This window comes from Arachis stenosperma, chromosome 9 (genome assembly GCF_014773155.1).
Source record: "Arachis stenosperma cultivar V10309 chromosome 9, arast.V10309.gnm1.PFL2, whole genome shotgun sequence".
NCBI lineage: Eukaryota > Viridiplantae > Streptophyta > Magnoliopsida > Fabales > Fabaceae > Arachis > Arachis stenosperma.
The window spans coordinates 163,777,260-163,798,354 of NC_080385.1; the positions used below are offsets into that span (position 1 = coordinate 163,777,260).

Consider the following 21,095-nt stretch of genomic DNA (forward strand, 5'->3'; position numbering starts at 1 on the left):
AAATTAAATGTCTAAAATACTTTTAAAAAATATATATTCAACTTGGATATTTTTTATTACATTTAAAAATATTTTGAGAACATTTTGTTATTAAAAAAATTAGATATTTTTTGTAAATACACTAACCAAAATAACACAATACAACACAAAACAAACCCACCCGCCCCCCACCCCAAACACAAAATAGGTACACTGCTAAAAAAATTTTAGATATCGACAAAAGTAACTTTAATTGATGAAAACAATAAAAAAAAAAATCCTTGCATAAAAGATATTGTTCATGTGATCACTCACCGATAGCAATCACAAACCAGAATCTGCTTATTATAATAGAAAAAAGGATAAAAATAGCTAGAATTTTACCAAAAGAAATATAGGTAAATTTTACCTAATTTTTTCTAAAATAAAAAATAAATTATTTTTTATAATATATATCTAATAACATATTAATTTATCATAATTAATTTTAATTATTAATTTAACTGAAATTTTGATAACCTAATAACCAATTAATCATACTATAACCTTTTTTTGCAAATTATAAAATTACTATAAGAATTTCATATTTTTTATTTTGTATTTTCATACTATACACCTATTAATTAGTTCCAACCACAAAATAAAAAATTTTAATATATATATATATAAGAAAATCCAAGAAATATACAAATTTAAAAAGTTCAAAACTCTTTTTGATGTTATCTCTCTTTCCACTGTTATTTTTTGTTAAGCCTCTCTAACTTTGATTAATTCATCATGTAATATAACAATGAGAAATTCACACTAATAGTAATTTAATTAATTTATAACCCACTTTAAAGAACACAACTTGAAAAGGATCTTTAATTATCCGTGTCAATCAAACGCTTTGCATTGTTGTATCTCCCAATATATTTACAACTATTTAATAACAATGACAATAATGTAGGACAAAACACAATGTTATATTCACTAATATTATTATCGTTCAATTTCTAGATGTAAAAAGTACCATTCACAATTATTTTTCTTGCCATTATAATAATCTTGATCATAATCACCATCAACATTAATATATAGATAAGGAGAATCATGATTAACCACCACAAAAAATAATTCATCTTTTATTTTAGAAAAAATTAAAATAAAATTTACCATATAATATTATATAAAACTATCTAATAAGCATTTATATTAGTCATGTCATAATTTTTTGTTAACAAAAAATGAAATTACTAAAAGTGGAATTACTTAATGATTAGTTATTTTGTCAACATTTTAAATATTTTAAGATTTTATTTTATTTTTTTAATTATTTTTTCAAACGCTTAAATCTTTTGAATTTTTCATCTTTTACATTATTTTCAACCCATCAAGAGAAAAAATGACACATATCTAAATTTTATTTAAAAATTTATTATTAATTAATAAATTATTATATATATAAAATGAGATTCAAAATTAACATTTACTTAGATAAATAACTGAACTCACGAATCCAAGTTTCTTTTTTTTTTTTGGATTTAGTTCAATACTTTGGTAGAATTGAACTCTCCGATTCTATTGGTTTAGCGGTGCAGTGGGCCTATGACAGGACAGCATGTGTAGGGGCCTCTGTCCCACTTTTGATTTCATATGGACCCATATTAATCATACTTAAAAAAAAAAAACATTGAAAAAAGATGATCCATATAATCACCCATCGGTGAATAAGAGTGTGTGTGTGTGTAAAATAAAAATAAAATAGTTAACCAAAAAAAAAATAAATAAATAAAATAATCATATTTATCATGTCCCAAACTAAAATTGATTTTACATATATTTTCTATCTTATAATTTATATAAATTGCTACAACTGGTAAATTTATCATATAGGGATTTCATTTCAATTATATAAGTGTGATAGACATATTTATAAAATTAACTAGGCAAAGCACAATATATATTTACAAATAAGCCTCATTTATTAGTATCTGAACAATTCAATTTAAAATTTATATCGTCATTTCATTTTATGCTATTATAAATTTATAAATTTTTTATAGGAATATTAAACATTACATATTTCTATGTTAGATATCTGGTTATTTTACATAAATTGTGATATAGGATATTGAATTTTTATTTCTTTGTAGATGAATCGTGTTATGCTAGTTGATTTTATACACAATTTAGTCTACTAGCTTAGTACAATTTATAATTTTATATCTATATATATTTATAAGTAAATTGTGACAAAATAGCACAATTCTTGAATAAATAGTAAACTTTACCATCCTATAACAATTGATATAAATTATAAAATAATATATAAAATTTGGTCTAGAAAAATTTAGTAAATAAGAATCTTATTTATTATATATATAATTGAACAATTAAATATTTCTTTTGATGAGGGCTATAAAAATTTAAAATAGTTAGTGGTTTGTTTCTTTTATCTACCTTGGCTAAAGTTGTCCTACTACAAATAATTAATCAGGCTTATTTTTGTCATTTCCAATATTTTGTCTTTTTAAAACAAAATCAGTCACTTGATTGTACGTATATGAAACATGAGGGATCCAATCAAAGTTTTGAGAACTGAATGGGTCAATAAATCAATCAAGTAATTGGTTTAATAGTTTAATGATTTAATTAAAATTAAATCATAGTTAGATCAATTTAATTAAATATAAAATAAAATTATTAAAAATAAATATATAATTTTAAATATTTAAAATTTTATAATTTTACATAATAATTTATTATTAAATTGTTCACAAATAAATTTAAACATCTTATAACTAAAAAAGTTTTAATCACTTATCCATCTTAAAAAATAAAACTTTTTTAATTAATTTTTAATCAACAACAACTAAATATATTACATTCAATTAGAGGATTTGATTTTAGACAGAACAATCCCTAAAGAAGAAAAGAGAACTATCATTGGACATCAACAAGAACATACTTATGGACATGATTAACAAAATTAACAGAGTGCCATCAAAATCATCAAGATTATGTTAATTCGTTCAGTTAACCTAAACCTCAACATTATGTTAATCCTTACAATTATATTAATAATCAACAAAATTATTTTTTTAAAATTAACTCACAAAAAGAATTAACAAGAATTAGAAAAATAAACAAGAATTAAAGAAATTAACTCAGAAATCAGAATTATAAAAATTAACGCAAGAAAAAAAGGACTAAAGAAGCAGTGGATGAGTGCTTATCAGGAAAAAGAAGGTGATGGGCAAGCAGAGACATCCACCACGACGAGCACAGAGGCGGCCAACGACGACAAGGATAGAGACGCGACCTTCTGGCGATACGAAGAGAAGTTAGAAGAGCAGATTTTCGAGTGATGATTGGCGAGGTTTACTCGAGAAGAAGAGTAGATCTTGGTGGCTGTCACCGCCGGGTGGTAGGGGCTGATGATGGAGGCATGATTTTGCTGATTGTAGGGGTTATAGAAATTAGGGTTGGGATTTGGGGAGAGAGAGAGAGAGAGAGAAGGGGGAGGGAGGTGTTCTCTGCTTAGAGCTACACATCGATCGGATAATATTCACGTATCTGCGATATTTATCTACATCTGATCCACATTTTGCAGATATTATCTGATCCATAGAGTCATTGGATCGGATCTAATCTAATCTGCACTCTGATAAGATCAGATAGCAGATATTGCCATGATATCCGTGGATCCGATCCGCATATCCACGGATCTACACCCATAATATAAATACTATAGTTAAGAAATGAAAACATTAATTCCCTAACCTAAACACTCAAGTAAACGGTGCTGCTCTCCCTCTCCTCTCTCACCCAGACCCAGTCCCATTCCTTGTCATCCATCACTGCCGTTCACCTCATCCATTATCGCCATTCATCTCCGTCACCACGTCTCTTTTGTCATCATCTCAGACCACTGAGACCGCGTCTACTTCTCTGTCTCCATCATCGCATCGTTGTCTCCTCTTTTGGCATGGTGGTAGTGTCCTTCATTGGTGTGATCGTCGTCTCGGTTGGTTCATCTCCTCCATCAGCGCGGTCGTCATCTCTGTTCGTTGTCTCTGCTCACCACTGCTCTTCACTCGCGCGCTCGCCTTTGCTCCTCACCCACTCGTTGCTGCTCTTCGTTGCTCGTCGTTGCATCCTCATCATTTTACAATTTCTTCCTTCTACTTGTGCTTCTCCAATGCATACCTGCTTCTACACAATTAGGGTTCCAAATCTGTTTTTTATTTTGTTGATCTTTGATTTTTGAAATGCAGATATGTTTATGCTTGTTCCTTGATCTGATTTTGTTTTGTTTCACTGTTAGAACAAACGTGATTTTAATTTTTGAAATGTATACCTTTGTTATTGTTGTGTAGGCTGTAATTGATATATTTTAGTGTAAACATTGATGCCAAATTAAGGAGTTAGGACTTCAATTTTTTTTAATTTTTTTTATTCTTTTAAAATTAAAAGTATTTTTATTTTTGTGGATATATCCGAATTCCGATCCGATGAGATTAGTGTGGATTGGATCGAGATTTCGGCCATATTCGATCTGATCTGCTCCGTGTGCAGCACTCTACTTGCTTCTGCCTATTTTGTCCAAATTTTTTTAAGGATCAAAATGACGTTGTTTTGATGGTGAAGATCGAACTGGAACTTTCAAAAACCGAGTCGGTTCATTCGATTTACCCATTAACTATCGGTTTGACCAATTTTTTGTTTGGTTTTTTGTAGAGCGATTTTAAAGGTCAACCGGATGGACTAGGTAATCCGTTCCAGTTAACTCAATCAGATCGGCTAGTCTTGTCCGGTTTTCAGAATCTTGGTTCCAATGTTGTACACTAGTACATGTAAAAATTTCCAATAAAATATGCTTTTTTAAGCAAATACATATATTAATTATAATCGCAAATTAAGCTATTTCATATTAAATGACTTATATAATGGTGATCTCAATTATTGTCATAAATGGTGAATTGAATAAGTTATTATTACTTTTAATTTGAAAATTAAATGAGAATAAAACTAGAGATACTATTTTATTTGGGTTTTTGGGTTTAATGGGTGCCATATTCAAATATAAGGGTTAAGTACGATTTTGATCCCTAAGGTATAGGCCAAAAAATTTTTTTCGTCCCAAACCTTTTTTTTTTGTATACAAAATCGTCCTTAAGGTTTAAAACAAAGTTTTAAAATCGTCATTTTTACTAAAATCTTAAAATTTTAGACCATATTACCCATAACAAAAAATTATAAAATAAATTAAAAAAATAAAAATAGGAGAAGGAGAGTGTTTCTGTTCCTACGAAGGGGGAAAGGAAGAAAAAGAAGAAGCTGTCCATGATCCATCTCTACCTCCGCTTCTGTCCCCAAAAATTTAAAACCAAGTTAAACCTTAGGGACAATTTTAAAACCAAGTTAAAACTTAGGGACCATTTTGTATGCAAAAAAAGGTTGGGGACAAATAAAATTTTCGGCCTATACCTTAAGGACCAAAATCGTACTTAACCCCAAATATAAATAACGACTTTAGGATTTTGGTCCCCAACACATCAAAGCTGCCTCTGTAGCTCTTTTCTTATCAGAGGAATTGCAATTCAACCCTATTAGGGATACAGAAGGTTTTGGTTGAGGAAGATCAAAGAACCAAACTCTTTCAATTATGCTTATGAATTCAGGTACGTTTTCGCATTCACGTATTTCTTTTTTAATGATTTAACATGGATAGTCTTGGGGTTAAAGAACTCTAAGAATTTCCAACAGGTGGCACTACAACATTTTCAGACTGAGACAACATTTAAAAAGTATTGTTTAAAGGTCGATAAAGGGTTACTTTTGATCTATAGTAACACTTTTGGACCTAAAACGTTTTCGAATCCCTTGCTGATGCGATCGTTATCTTAGGTGATAGGCAACACTTTTTTCATTCAAAAGCAACACTTTTATAAGCAACACCTAATTTGCATTGTCTTTGGTTGAAAAAGAACAACACTTTAGAGATGTACTAAAGACAACACTTTCGCGGTGTTGTCTTTTCTCTCATGTTTTGGGCACTATTAAAATACATTGCCTATTTGCTATAAAATACAACCTTTTTACGCATTGTTTATGAGTCTGAATTTGCAATCCTTTAAAGTGTTGCTTATTAGTTTGAATTTGCAACCTTTTAAAACATTGCCTATTTTTTTGGATATGTAATCTATACAAGTGTTGTCTAGTATTTAGAATATGCAACTTATTAAAATGTTGTTTAAAACCAAATATGCAACTAATAGAAGAGTTGTCTTTTTGACAAAATAAAAGTTGCTTTGTGCGAAAATACAAAAAAATAAAAATTTTAATAGAATTTTTCTTTATACATGTGTAATCATTTAAATTATTAAATAAATTTATACATAATAAAAAAATTCAAAAAAAGACAAAATAACTAATAATGATGTTTTAATTAAAATAGATATTAAAAAATTCAGTTAGTATTTTAAATACATATTTATCAATAATTCTCTATAAAATAATAAATTTTTTGTTACGGCCCGGCCCAGAACCAGCTTTGGGCCGACCCGACCCGTTTAACACCCGACCCGGGCACGCGCCCTACAACCGACCCGGGCACGCTTCCTGTACGGATCACACACGTGCTGCAGGACAGCGTCCTTGGGAATATGGGCCTGTCGCGTAAGGGGCCCACTACTGACATGTATATAAGGGGAAGATTGGCTCTTCCCCCGAGGTACGTCACTTTCCACATTACTCCCCCTGCTTGTACGATTTCTGACTTGAGCGTCGGAGTGTCTTTGCAAGTGGCACCCCCCCTTCGTTCACACGCCAGCACAAGTGCTCGCCAGCTCGGCAGACCCGTGATCAGCGCGACCAGGACTAAGACATCCTCACCTATCCACCTTCGCACCTTCTGTCCACCCGACCTGTTCGGAAGCCGACGAACGAACATTGGCGCCGTCTGTGGGGAACGCCTAAATGGAAGTCGCGTTAGGACCCGGCGACCGAGCTCGAGCGGAAGGGGCGGCCTCCGTCGCCTCACAAAGGGGGGGTCGGAGATCCCCCCAACAACGCACGAGAACACGACCGTTCGGGGGAACGGGCGGCGATAGCGCCATAATAATGCAGGAGCTACGCCACAGAGTCCAGAACCTAGAACGACAGCTGGCCGACCGGGAACGAGATGGGCAGTTCACCGATCCAAGCTATACCCCCTCTCCCGGGGAAGAGGAGGAAGACTCTCACCGAAGCCGCCCGCGGCGCGTATCTGCATCCAGGACGGAAGCGAAGAGCTCGCGGGAGGAGTCACCCGTGAGGAGAAGGCGAAATGACACAATCATCTATTCCCGCGGCAGAACGACCCGCCGAACGACAAGAGGTCGCGAAGACGACAGAACCCGACGACCTGTGATAATGGGCGCCACCCCGTTCCACCGATCTATCCTCGAGGTCCGGCTGCCGAAACACTTCGACAAACCAACGGACATGAGGTACGACGGAACCCAAGACCCCCTAGAGCACCTCACGGCCTTCGAGGCTAGGATGAATCTAGAGGGAGTAGGCGACGAAGTAAGATGCCGCGCCTTCCCGGTAACCCTAGCAGGACCAGCGATCAGATGGTTTAACGGCCTCCCTCAAGGTTCCATCTACAGTTTCTCAGACATCAGCCGCGCGTTCCTGGCCCAATTCACAACGCGAATAGCAAAGGCCAAGCATCCGATCAACCTTCTCGGGGTAACCCAGAGACAGGGAGAGCCGACTAGACTAGGAGGTACTTAGATCGGTTCAATGACGAATGCTTGGAGATCGACGGCTTAACCGACTCGGTAGCCAGTCTCTGCCTGACGAACGGGCCTCCTCAACGAGAACTTCCGAAAACACCTTACCACGAAGCCGGTTTGGACGATGCATGAAATCCAAACGGTGGCTAAGGAGTACATAAACGACGAGGAGGTCAGCCGAGTCGTGGCTGCCAATAAACGGCAGTCCGGTTACGGCCAGGCCCGGCAGATCGGTGACGGTGAGAGAGCAAAAGAAAAGACTAGGGAGGAGGCATCAAACAAAGCATCTAGGCCGTTCCCTCGAGTTGGGAAATTCACTAACTACACCCCACTCACCCTCCCCATCATGGAAGTCTACCAACAAATAGCGGAGAAAGGAATTCTCCCGAAGCCCCGACCACTCAAGGACCGCACAGGCGGAAGCAAGAACCTTTATTGTGATTACCATAAGGGATATGGCCACCAAACGCAGGACTGTTTCGACCTGAAGGATGCATTAGAACAAGCGATAAGGGAGGGAAAGCTAGCAGCGTTCTCCCATCTTATCAGGGAGCCGAGAAGGCGCCATCGCGATCAGGACGAGGACGGCAAGACACGCCCGGTCAAGCGGCGACAAGAGCCCGAAGACAGAGACCACGGCCTCACGGTGATAAACGTGGTAACGGCAAAAAACACTGCACCAAAATCCCGATCGGCACACAAGAAAGATGCCAAGGTTCTGACGATCTCGTCTCCACCGGTGCAGAGTGCCAAAAAACCTCCGTCCATTTCTTTCGGCCCAGAAGATCAATGGTTCAGCGACGCCCCGGAAAACCCTCCCATGGTCATAACGGCCAGAGTGGGAACCGGCCTCGTCAAGCGGATCCTTGTCGACACGGGGGCTGATTCAAACATCATGTTCCGCAATGTGTTTGACGCACTGGGGCTGAAGGATGCCGACCTGACGACCCACCAGCACGGGGTTATCGGGTTAGGCGACCACTTCATCAAACCGGACGGGGTCATCTCCCTACCGATCTCGGTAGGACAGATGCAAGGCCGAAGATCGGTGATGGCTGAATTCGTGATCCTCCGAGACTCCACAGCCTACAACATCATCCTGGGAAGAAAAACAATCAATGATTTTGAGGCCATAATCAACACCAAGCTACTAGTGATGAAGTTCGTCACCGATGATGGATCCATAGGGACCGTAAGGGGGGACCTCGAGACGGCGGTCGCTTGTGACAACGCCAGCCTGTCCCTCAGAAAGAAATCCAAGGAAGCATCTGGCGTATTCCTAGCCGACCTCGATGCCAGAGTAGAGGACAGCCCAAGGCCGGAACCAGAAGGGGACCTGGAGAAATTTAGCATCGGTGACGAGGGGGAAAAGTTCACATTTGTTAACAAGAACCTCCCACATGAGCTGAAGGGGCCTTTGATTGAAATGATAAGGGACAACAAGGACCTGTTCGCATGGACGCCAGCCGACATGCCGGGCATCGATCCACAAATCATTTCGCATCACCTAGCCGTCAAGCCAGAAGCACGCCCGGTGGCTCAACGAAGAAGAAAGATGTCGGCGGAAAGAGCAGAGGAGGTAGCCAAGCAAACGGCCGGCCTCCTAGAAGCAGGCTTCATACGAGAAGTCGACTACTCGACGTGGCTCTCAAATGTGGTATTGGTGAAAAAACACAATGGCAGATGGAGAATGTGCGTGGACTACTCTGACCTTAACAAAGCATGCCCCAAAGATTGCTTCCCCCTCCCCAACATAGATGCACTCGTCGACGCCGCGGCGGGGTATCGGTATCTGAGTTTCATGGACGCCTACTCCGGTTACAATCAGATACCGATGCACCGACCAGACGAAGACAAAACGGCGTTCATAACGCCAGGAGGAACTTTCTGCTACAAGGTAATGCCGTTCGGCTTGAAAAATGCAGGGGCGACATATCAAAGGCTGATGAACAGGATATTCCACGACCTCATAGGGAAAACGGTCGAAGTTACGTGGACGACATCCTGGCAAAAACAACACGAGCTGACGACTCCTAACGACCTGGCAAGTGTGCTTGCATCCCTCCGTCAACATGGTATGAGGCCGAACCCCCTCAAGTGCGCCTTCGCCATGGAGGTCGGCAAGTTCCTGGGATTTATGATAACTCAGAGAGGGGTAGAAGCCAACCCGGAGAAATGCCAGGCGATACTTCAGATGAAAAGCCCGGGCTGTGTCAAGGACGTCCAGAGGTTGGCAGGGCGATTGACATCACTTTCCCGTTTTCTCGGGGCCTCGGCGGCAAAGGCCCTGCCATTTTTCAACCTCATGAAGAAAGGGATGACGTTTGAGTGGACACCCGCGTGCGAAGAAGCCTTTCAACACTTCAAGGAAATCCTAGCGGCACCTCCCGTTCTCGGGAAGCCAAGGGAAGGGGAACCACTGTACCTGTACCTCGCTATAACAAGCGAAGCCCTGGCCGCAGTACTAGTGCGGGAGAACGGGAGGACCCAACAACCAGTCTACTTCATAAGCAGGGCCCTACAAGGAGTAGAGTTAAGATATAGCAAGTTGGAAAAGCTAGCCTTAGCACTCCTAACTTCCTCGAGAAGATTGAAACAGTACTTCCAGAGCCACCAAGTGGTCGTCAGAACGGACCAAGGGATCCGGCAAGTTCTCCAAAAACCCGACCTGGCGGGGTTGGAAGTTGATTTCATACAACCGCTCGCGAGCAGCCGGGACGAAGGCGTCATAATTGGCCTCCTCGTCAGTCCCGCCACACAGATACCCGGCTTGTCGGAACTCGGTGAGCTCCTCTTCGCTCATTTGGTTGGGTGAATCCCTCACATCTGAGACGACCCAAGCATACTGATCGTAAGCCGCAGGGTTAACGGATGCTCGGGAGACGGTGCGGGCCATACCTACATGGGGGTACCATCCAGTTAGTCTAAGAGATCGGTCGCTCAGGCCAAAAACAAACACCACCCCCCACGACTTCCCGACTAACGGCAAACAAGGCTAAAAGACTAAAGGAACGAGAAAGAGCCTACCCTAGAATGGTACTTTCCTCCCTAACACGTCTACTCGCAACTAAGGCTACGCAGTAACATCAAAAGAACCAAATAACAAGCATGCAGAAGTAATGCATAAAAGGGAGGATGATCAGAAAAATTACCTGAGTTGATGAGAGGAAGATGGAGTTGAATCTGGTAAAATGCGAGAAACCCGAACGGAGGCACCACAGCAAAGCCTTGTAGCAAGGAGGGAGAAGAGAGGATAGAGGGTGCGGGAAAAAGTACATAAAATGAAGAAATACCAAAACCGCTCGTTTAAAAGCTGCCTCCAGAGCACGAAACGCTTGGGGGCAAAATGGTCTTTTCAAACGGGGTTTTCACCCCATTATGAGCATTCAATGCTCGGCACAGGAAGCGAGGCGATGAAACGGTTGTTTGAACAACCAAGAGACGCGCCTTGGGGGCACGTCCTCCCCACGAGCGACCGACCTGACGAGATACGAGACGACACGCCATTGGTAGCTCCCACGACCACCATTGGCGCGTGGGGGCACTGTTACGGCCCGGCCCAGAACCAGCTTTGGGCCGACCCGACCCGTTTAACACCCGACCCGGGCACGCGCCCTACAACCGACCCGGGCACGCTTCCTGTACGGATCACACACGTGCTGCAGGACAGCGTCCTTGGGAATATGGGCCTGTCGCGTAAGGGGCCCACTACTGACATGTATATAAGGGGAAGATTGGCTCTTCCCCCGAGGTACGTCACTTTCCACATTACTCCCCCTGCTTGTACGATTTCTGACTTGAGCGTCGGAGTGTCTTTGCAGGTGGCACCCCCCTTCGTTCACACGCCAGCACAAGTGCTCGCCAGCTCGGCAGACCCGTGATCAGCGCGACCAGGACTAAGACATCCTCACCTATCCACCTTCGCACCTTCTGTCCACCCGACCTGTTCGGAAGCCGACGAACGAACATTTTTATTTGACAATAATTGTCATACAAAATAGTAATTAATATTTGTCAAAAAATTATCAATCAATCTACTTGTATATTTTATATCCATACTTAATTTGTTCCATATGCTAAATCTACAAATAATAAAACAAAGAATGAACAACTTGTCATTAAAGAATGAATAAATGGTAGAAGACAACAGAAACAAAAGTGAAGGAACAACCTTATCATTAGTGAAATTGAAACTAAAACCAAGAGAAGGGACTTCTTTTTGAGTGCTTTGCTTGGAGGATGTAGAATTTTCTCTCCTTAAAAATTTCTAACGAAGTAAGCATAGTCCAAGAATCTATTGATGCTATTCCTAAACTTTTGCTATGACTTGTTAAACTCATCCGGTTCTTGGATGAGTCCTGAAAAAATCTAATTATTCATAGTGATATTACTATTCAACTAAGAATCTAGGTAGTAAAAACAATGTAATTTATATAGTCCACTAACAATACCTTAAAAGAATACTAATAGATGAATTGATTCTATTAATAATTTAGAATTAAGCAAACATTGCATCAAAAGAGTAATATATATTAAAAAAAATGTAAAAGAATAACATTCACATATAAAAGCAAATAAGTATAAGATACAAATATCTTATGAGGTCATCACACAACAATTTGTTACATATGTATAATTTGTACTTAGTGTTCGCCAAAAAATTATATATATATTTTTATCAATCTCCTTTAAGAGAAAAATAAAAATTAAACACCAATATTAACAATTAACTATTTAAAATTAGATAAAAACCATTTAAAAGAGGACAAACTAAAGCATTATATGAGACGACAGAGATGACAAACTCATGACATAAATTAATAAATTGAGGAACGACAACCTACCTAAAAAATTACAATAACAAACACGGAGGCAGCAATGGCGATGAACACAGAACAACAACAAAAGAGGCAACGAGGCAACATCAACGGCGGAGAAAGAGTTTGTCAAACAACAATTTTATCTTTACTAATAGAATTCATCCAACTTAAAATAATTGTATACTACCTACCCAATTTTTTAGATAAAAACATGTTGTACTATAAGAAAAGTGCCAAAAAAGCTTAATATTTAAAATAAAATAAAAAAATGGTAGAATCCAGAAAGCTTATGATGAGAGCATGGCTTTGCAATCTCTTTTTCTTTGTAAATTGATGTTACCTTTTAAAAAATTATGGAGTTCCGACTTCAGGGGATAAGGTAAGTCTCTATTGATAAGTGTGTACTTTCTAGCTCCTTCCTCAATTTAGAGTTTCTCCAAATTGCCATTAGGTTCTGGTCTCGATTTCTCCTAAACTTGGGAGTTCAAATCCACCAAGAATATTCCTGTAGACTCCTTGGCCTTGTCCCTTAGATTTAAGCTTACAGTGTCGCATTTAATGGTAGCCACCCGATCTCCTCAGATTGTTGCCACACGACCTTCTGACGTCAAGTACTTCATAACAGAAAAATTGGTCGAAATGAAAGCGCAAAGATCATTAAGAGTTTTGCGGCCAAGGATGACATTGAGAGCTGTCGAGTCCTGTAGAACAACAAACTCGGCTTGTACCACCCTAGTTTTTTTTTCTTCCCCTATTGTGAAAAAGAGGTCAATAGCTCCATCAGGCTTAATATAGTGATCTCCCAAACCTACTACCCCAGGTAAGTGTGGCTTGAGATGCTTATCCTTGAGGCCTAGGGCATTGAACGCATTTTTGAATAATAAGTTTGAATATGTTCCAGTGTTGACCAGAATCTTATTTACAATCCCATTTCCCAATTTAGCAGTGATTACCAACGGCCGTCATCTTCTAATGTCGCATATTGAAAATTGTGTAAATTGAATAGTCGGGAAGCTCTGTATCTTTAGCACTTCAGAACTCGCAACTTTAGAATCATTTTTAATTACACTCCTAGACCTCGCTAAACCATTTTTTCCTACCACTGCGTTTACCACCACCTCAGCAGTAACGTCTTGGTTCTCATTAGGTTTAACATTCTTGGGATTCCGAGTTTCCTGTTCTTTATTGTCATTATGCTATCGAGGTAGAACGATCTCAAAAAATTTTATGTCTTGAATGGCTTGTCCCAAAGCATCCTTTAGATCTATACAATCTTCCGTCTTGTGACTATAGGATTTACGATAATCACAGTATTATGATTTGTTCAAAGATGGAAGTATGCCCCTATGTGACACTTGCTTATAGACTTTCGTTAATGATGCAACTAAAGGCGTATATATGGCAAACTTTCCCACATGAGGGACCAATGATCTTAGAGTGATTTGTCATGAGTTTCTGGCTTTATTAGGTGAGGGAGTTGGGTTTTTTCGCTTGGTTGAAAATACTTTTGACACATCTTCGTCCCTCATGTATTCTAGAGAAATATAATGGATTACCTCCATGGACTTCACATCTTTTGAGGTGGGATGTCTTCTGAAATCTCCTTCAAGTACTCCAGCTATGAGATAGAGGCAAACAACTTCAGGAGTTCGTGTGTTGACTTCCAAAAGTGCCTTATTGAATCGATCCAGATAATCTTGTATGCTTTTCCTAGTCCTTTGCTCTATACCAAGTAAGGAAATCGAATGCTTAGCTTGGGTTTGCCTCATTGTGAAGTGAGAAAGAAACTTGATCTTGATATCATTAAATGAAAAAAAATGGAACCAGAAGGCAAGGTGTTAAACCATGCCATTGTCGGTTCTAATAGCATGACTAGAAACGCTTTGCATCTTATTGCATCCCCACAGATGGTACCATTGTTTAAAAGTGTTTTTGCTCTTCCGAGTTTAGGAGTTACTTGAACAAAATTATAGAGGGTAGGTTGGAGACACGATATTGCCGCCATCATCCTATTCCAAGTTTCTAATGTCCCAAGTTCATCATTCCCAAAGGTGTTCCTGTAAGGACTCCAACACCTAAATTAACATGGGTCGCAAGAGGAACTAAGTTAGAAATCATTCCTTAGTGCACATATTTGGAATAATGCATATATTGTAAGGTTGTGATGTTACAAGATTTTCTTATATGGGTTGCTCTTTTCATGAGCTACTCTCGTCATAAGATGCTTGGTGTTTTATTGTAGTCTCCTACCCCTTCCAAATTTATTCACGCTTCAAAAGCGTCTATGTGCTCCTAGAGATCATACTTTCCTTCATATTTAAGATCTGTTGGTTTGTCGAAATGCTTAGGCAATCTGACTTGGAGGACATGTAAGACAAACGGGGTTTGTCCCAAGATTACATGTTCCCTAGAATCCCTATATCGTCTAGGACTTGGGCTCCTGTTCGGAGTCTGTTTCCTTTTGGACTGGGCAGAATGGGAATTAGTTCCCTCTTGCCGAGTTTGCCGATGATCACCCTCATGTCAATAACCTCGGGATCTCTCCGGGGTCATCATTTTCCTACTATTTCGTCGATATCTAGCTGTATGGCTTCGAGATTGGCATCGCCAAGTTTGCGAACATTCTTCAAGCTTACATTCTAACTCATGCATCTTACGCTGCATTTCCTGCATTTCTTGTATCTTATGACACATTTCTTGCATTGCATGGGCATAGTCTACCAGTCCTAATTCGACAATGCGGTGAGCTCCAGTATTGTGCTCGAATCCTAGGGAATTTGATGTTTATCAGTGGAATTGGGATCAGTTTCACTACCATCCTCGTGGTGCATTTCCTTGTGAGGCGTGTTCTGATCAACGATGGATTGAATTTTGTGATTGGCCATAGTTATGAAACAATTTTAGGGTCTCCACAGATGGCGCCAATGTTTGTATATAGAGGTTGATACGAATTTATGAGTTATCAAGACCTCGAGATGGATTGTTTTCGCACCAGTCTAGAGGGCAACCTGCAAAGACACTTCGAAACTTAAGTTAGTAGAGTTCTTAATAGAGATAAAGAATATGTGTGTTACTTGCTTGTGGAGCCCATATTTTATATATTTTCTTAGTATCCGTTAAGTATTTACTGCCTCGAATATACATTTTATCTTATTTACCCGCCCGCCGTCTTGCCGATTCAATATTATTTTCTAATTCTTACGTTATCCGCATTCTTTGCATGATGTTGGTAATGCATGATTTCGTTCTGTGTGGTCAAATTCTTGATACTTATTATTATCCAGAATAAGATGCATTACAAAATAATAAATTAAATCAAATCGGATCGGTTATGTTAAATAGTAAGAAAATTCATTCAATTTCATTCTAGTAGTGTCATTTTTGAGTTTGAGAATATTGAGATAACTATAATTTGTTAAGACATAAGTTAGTAAAAAATTTTATGAATTAATAAGTGTTTTAAAAATATTTATTAAAATAAATATTAAAATTTAAATTTTGATATATTAATGGGTTAAAAAATGAAATTCTTTATTTTCAATATATATAAAATATTCATATTCATAATATAATTAATAACTGAACTAACAAAATTTATTAATTTAATCACATTTAGTCATTATTTGCGACGAGATTATCCGCCGTGCAAATTCTTGTCCTCACGAAAGGCAACGATTTTCCCACGGCAGAAAGAAACAGAGCAGAAACAAAACAAACATTCTCTCAAAAAATTTTCATACTTTGAAGTCAGTTTCAACTTCCAACTTTACAATCAAACCTTCCATTAACGAACCCTTAACTGTACCAGATTGTGTGCTTTGTTGGCCCCAATTTCTTTTTGGGACTCCAACAACCGTAACAAAACACACACGCACAAAAGGATCCAAATTTCATAGCGAGTTGTCACCGCATCTTCCATTTCTCTCCTCTCTGAACCATGGGCTGTGGCTCCTCCACTCTAGGTACACACAATTCTCTTCAATTTTTGTCAAAATTCTTAATTTTTAGGTTAATTTAGCTCGTGAGCTGAAAAGGGGATTTAAAAAGTTTGGATTTTTTCGAGTAATTTTGGTTTTGATTTTGATTTGGGGGTTTTGGTTTATCGGGGTTGGTGCAATTTGGAGCATTTTTTTTGTTCTTGTTTTTAGGTTTGACGAGGGTTTCTGGATGAAATTGAATACAGGTAGGGATTCGAGGCCGCTTGGTCGAGACAATTCTGAGAATGGTGGAGGGCAGGACGCCAAGAACCTTCGTGTTAAGCTTGTTCTCTTAGGTGATTCTGGCGTCGGTAAAAGCTGTATTGTTCTAAGGTTTGTCCGTGGTCAATTCGATCCAACATCCAAGGTACCAATATTGCTTCCATTACTTCTCTCCAAAACACTTAAATAAATTTTCCTAATAAATCTGAGGTAAACGTGTTTATATGGTGTTTGGTCATGCTAAATGCAGCTAAGCTATGCACATTGTCTTTTAGATAGATATGTTATGAAAATTACTCGATTATAGGATTCTTATCTCCTTTAGACTTTGTAATATAAGGTAACTGTTGGAGCATCTTTTTTGTCGCAAACGATAGCACTGCAAGACTCTACAACAGTTAAGTTTGAAATATGGGATACTGCTGGTCAAGAGAGGTAAATCCCTTTTTCTTTCCAGATTACACAGTATATTATACAGACAATTTGGAGAACTCGGCTAATGTTATGTTTCTCATCCGGAAATAAAATTTGACTGCTAATGAAATCTATTTCAGGTATGCTGCATTGGCACCCCTATATTATCGTGGTGCAGCGGTTGCAGTTATTGTCTATGATATTACAAGCCCGGAATCTTTCAGCAAAGCACAATACTGGGTTAAGGTAGTTTGGTAGTTATCACATGATTCTATATTGTAATTTCTTTTTTGGTTTAGTCATTAGGATGTGGGAATCAATGCGCAGTCCTCCTCCTTTGAACTAGCCCTTTGAGTTAGGCTTACAATTCTAAGAATATCTTTATGTCTGTTACATTGATTAGATTGGAATAGCTTGAGTTTCTACATTTTCTGTCAATTTGTTTCAGGATCTAAAGTATTGTTAATTTTGTAGGAGCTACAAAAGCACGGAAGCCCTGAAATAGTTCTGGCATTGGTTGGTAATAAAGCTGATCTTCATGAGAAGCGAGAGGTGGCTGTTCAGGTATTGCAATACTCCTCAATATATTTCTATTTTTCATTAGAGACTCGAGTCTCTTGTTTTCTCATAGAGTATATTTCATTGTTTCTGTGAAGGATGGCATTGACTATGCAGAGAAGAACGGAATGTTCTTTATAGAGACATCTGCAAAGACAGCGGACAACATAAATGAACTCTTTGAGGTACTTTGATGTTTTTCCCCCCTTCCAATTTATTAATTTTCAAATTAATCATGACTTTTTTTGATAAGGATAGGAATGGATGAACAATAGTATAAATGTTCTAATTATTAGGATGTCCGTGATTGCATGTAACATTCAGTAAGTTGTTGATTGTTTAGAATATGTATGATTGTTGTTTTATTCAAAGAGATTTAACTATTTAAGTATAGATGGGTTTAACACAGTTATGATCTATTAAAGGCACCCTATTGTCGTTTGGTCTATTTAGTTGACTCTACCAAGTGGGATAAGACTTCTTTGTTGTAGTAGTAGCAGTAGTAGTAGTGACTATTTGGATGTAACTGGATTTCAGAATTTCCTGCAATTTGGGAATTCACATGTAAAATATGTATGGTTACAGTTTTATTTGGATGTAAATCCTTGAATATAAGGTACAAAAATAAAAGGGTAATGCTTCAATACTGTTCATGCGAGATGAAGCTTAGTCTGTTTAGCAGTAAATTGTACACAGCAGGCCACAAGAAGTTTGAGTCAAAACATGCTCAAGTATTAAATCTTGTTGGAAATTTGGAATACTGTGTGATATTGACATGCAGGTATTTGAGATTTTCCCAAGCCTATTATGGTAGTAACTTTTCAGTCTTTACTTTGATCTATGGTCTCCTAGGACATTATTGATCATGCTAGTAGCAAGCTTCCCCACCATGCTCTTGCAGTCTGAAGGTAGCTGTACCAATATGATATATATATATATATATATATATATATATATATATATATTGCACAAGCCAAAGATGATCTCAGGGGAAGGACTCCTGTCCCGTGAAACTTCCAAACTTGAACCTTTTCTGATGGTGGTGATACACCAACTTTAGCCAATAGAAAAAGTTTTAGAGCAGACCAAGCGAATTAAAGTGGCCTAGATCTGGATCACATTTTAATGCCATCTAGGATTGCTGCTTCTAGAGGAGTTGAACAAACATGCTGGCATGCGCAAACTGCTAGGTGGAGCCTCCTCTGTCTGGAAAACTGCAAAGCCTCTCAAGAATTACTACTGGCCTTCTCATAAGGCACTGAGGATATTAAATAAAGATAATAGGAGTAGGCATGAAGTCAAAGATGCTCTTTTTTTTCCCCCTTCTTTTGTGGGTTCAGAAGCTATGATTGACCTGCTATCCCTTTGCACATGATCTGATTGATGGTGTTACTTTTAGCTGATATACAATGGGATTGACATGTGTTGTCAGTTTTCATTTTCGTTTCTGCTGTGAGGATGTTTTACACTCTTTTGTATTACTTTTTATATGTTATGTACCAAGCCAATTAGAAATTAGAGACCTAACTGTAATTGAGTGAAATATGGGCTAGGGTGGGTTTTGTAACTAACTTGCAAGTGAGTTAGGGACAGTGAGCATTTTGTTATGAGAGAGGTGGGAACTATAAACCGTGTGGGAAGTAGTGAGACTGTGAGAGGGCATGGGAAAAGATGGCGAAAGATGGGATTAGACGCTAGGAGAGAATCAGATCTACCTGATACTTTTGTGATACCTTCCTTTTACTAAATAATAATAACAAATACTGGGAAATTGGGTGATATCTCACTGATATCACTCCCTCTCCCATGCCCTTTTATTACTGTTTCATTCTTCTATTTACTCTAGATGCCAGGTTCTTACATTATACTTATTTAATTAAAAAATTATTACCGTGCCTACTTTTTTCTGACCTATATCATCCTTAATTGGTAATCATACTAAGACCCAAAATACAGCTTGTTGAGACAGTAGAGACAGAAGTCTGTTCCCACATTTTGGGTGAACAAAAATTACAAAGTTCATCTGTTCCGGGACGGAAATGTTGCCTATCTCCTTATCTATCTCTTCCAACCAGCTTGCATCCTGGAATATCTTTGTAATTTTGTCTAGGATAGTCTTCAAACGCAGCCTAAAAATTTGTGGGAGGGAACTCAGAATTAGTGATTGCTGCCTTTATGCCGGTAATACAATGACATCGTTTGATCCATGTAGTTGATCCCACCTAGTGGGATAAGGCTTTGTTGTTGTTGCTGTATAACATTGGTTAGATATTATTTGATTAAGTCATTCAAGCATATCATGAATGTAGCCAACAATGTGAAGTCCAATATGCAATAGATCTTGAATATTTGATTCGATGGTCTCTGCTTCTCTGGTTATCAGTGTATGGGGAAGGGGACAATACCCTAAAGTTTAGGCGAAGTAACCTTGCCAAGATTAAATCCTAGGTTCAAGTAGTCTCCTTAGAGACCTGGATAAATGCACTCAAGATCTTTCATATTTACCATCCAAAATATGCATTAGATGTCATTGCTTTTGACTCTTAGGGTATGTTTGGTTGGGAGGTAAAATTGTAAGAAAAGTTTTTAAGGATAAGCTCCATGTGAAGCCTATACTCGAGTTTTGACCTTAAAGAATCGTATTAGTATGCTGGTTAGAATCCTACCTGCACATGCAATTCTAATAATTTTTCAATTGGTAATACTTGAATGGAGTTTTCACCTTCTGATCTGGCTGTCCTTTTCTCCTTCTCTCTACTTCTCATGTTTGTAATCTTCATTTTCACACCTGTTATTATTTGATGCATCACTATGCATATCATGATGCTATATATCAATAGTTTCATTGGGAAAATCCTCTTAAGTAAATGTGTATGGACATTCGTATTATGCTTAAAGATTGATCACTTGTTCTTTTTTTTTACCCCCTTTTCTTTATACCACAGGAAATTGCGAAAAGACTGCCTCGCCCTTCAGCTTCTTGATGTAAGCTAGGACCAGGACTCTTATTCACAGAAAAATGTGCATTTTTCTTTGGATCCTTCAAAATTATAATGAATGAGGAAGGAATTTGATGTATATTGTGATCCCATATGCCTCTGGTTTTATTGATATGTAGTGTCATATAATATAACATCATGCCATAAAATCAAAATGATACATTAGGTGGTTGTAGAACGAGTCAAATGAATACTATGATGATTTACACAAGTCCTTGGTCTTTTTTTTTTTTTTTTAATGGATTGATATACCTTGTTTCTAATTCGGTTAAAGGATTTAGTCACAAGGTGCATTAGGTTGTTGCTGTTGTAGCAGACATGCTTTGTGAGATCAACAAAATCATGGTTAAATTGAACTTA

At 38.2% G+C, this 21,095-nt stretch overlaps 1 protein-coding gene across 1 annotated transcript; it reads left to right on the forward strand.

Annotated features, from left to right (window-relative positions):
• Window positions 1-16,193: 16,193 nt before the first annotated feature.
• LOC130950934 (ras-related protein RABF1) lies at window positions 16,194-21,095 on the forward strand. Its single transcript, XM_057879536.1, has 7 exons — window positions 16,194-16,527; window positions 16,749-16,909; window positions 17,105-17,199; window positions 17,319-17,424; window positions 17,653-17,742; window positions 17,835-17,921; window positions 20,682-21,095. The coding sequence occupies exons 1-7, from the start codon at window positions 16,503-16,505 to the stop codon at window positions 20,718-20,720; spliced, it is 603 nt and encodes a 200-aa protein (XP_057735519.1). The 5' UTR covers window positions 16,194-16,502; the 3' UTR covers window positions 20,721-21,095.

What these genes read in the sequence shown, in the direction of transcription:
- LOC130950934 (XM_057879536.1), top strand. Translation starts at nt 16,503, where the DNA reads ATGGGCTGTGGCTCCTCCACTCTAG. An exon ending in AAGCACAATACTGGGTTAAG is followed by an intron (nt 17,425 to 17,652) that starts GTAGTTTGGTAG and finishes TTAATTTTGTAG; the next exon opens with GAGCTACAAAAGCACGGAAG. An exon ending in AGCGAGAGGTGGCTGTTCAG is followed by an intron (nt 17,743 to 17,834) that starts GTATTGCAATAC and finishes GTTTCTGTGAAG; the next exon opens with GATGGCATTGACTATGCAGA.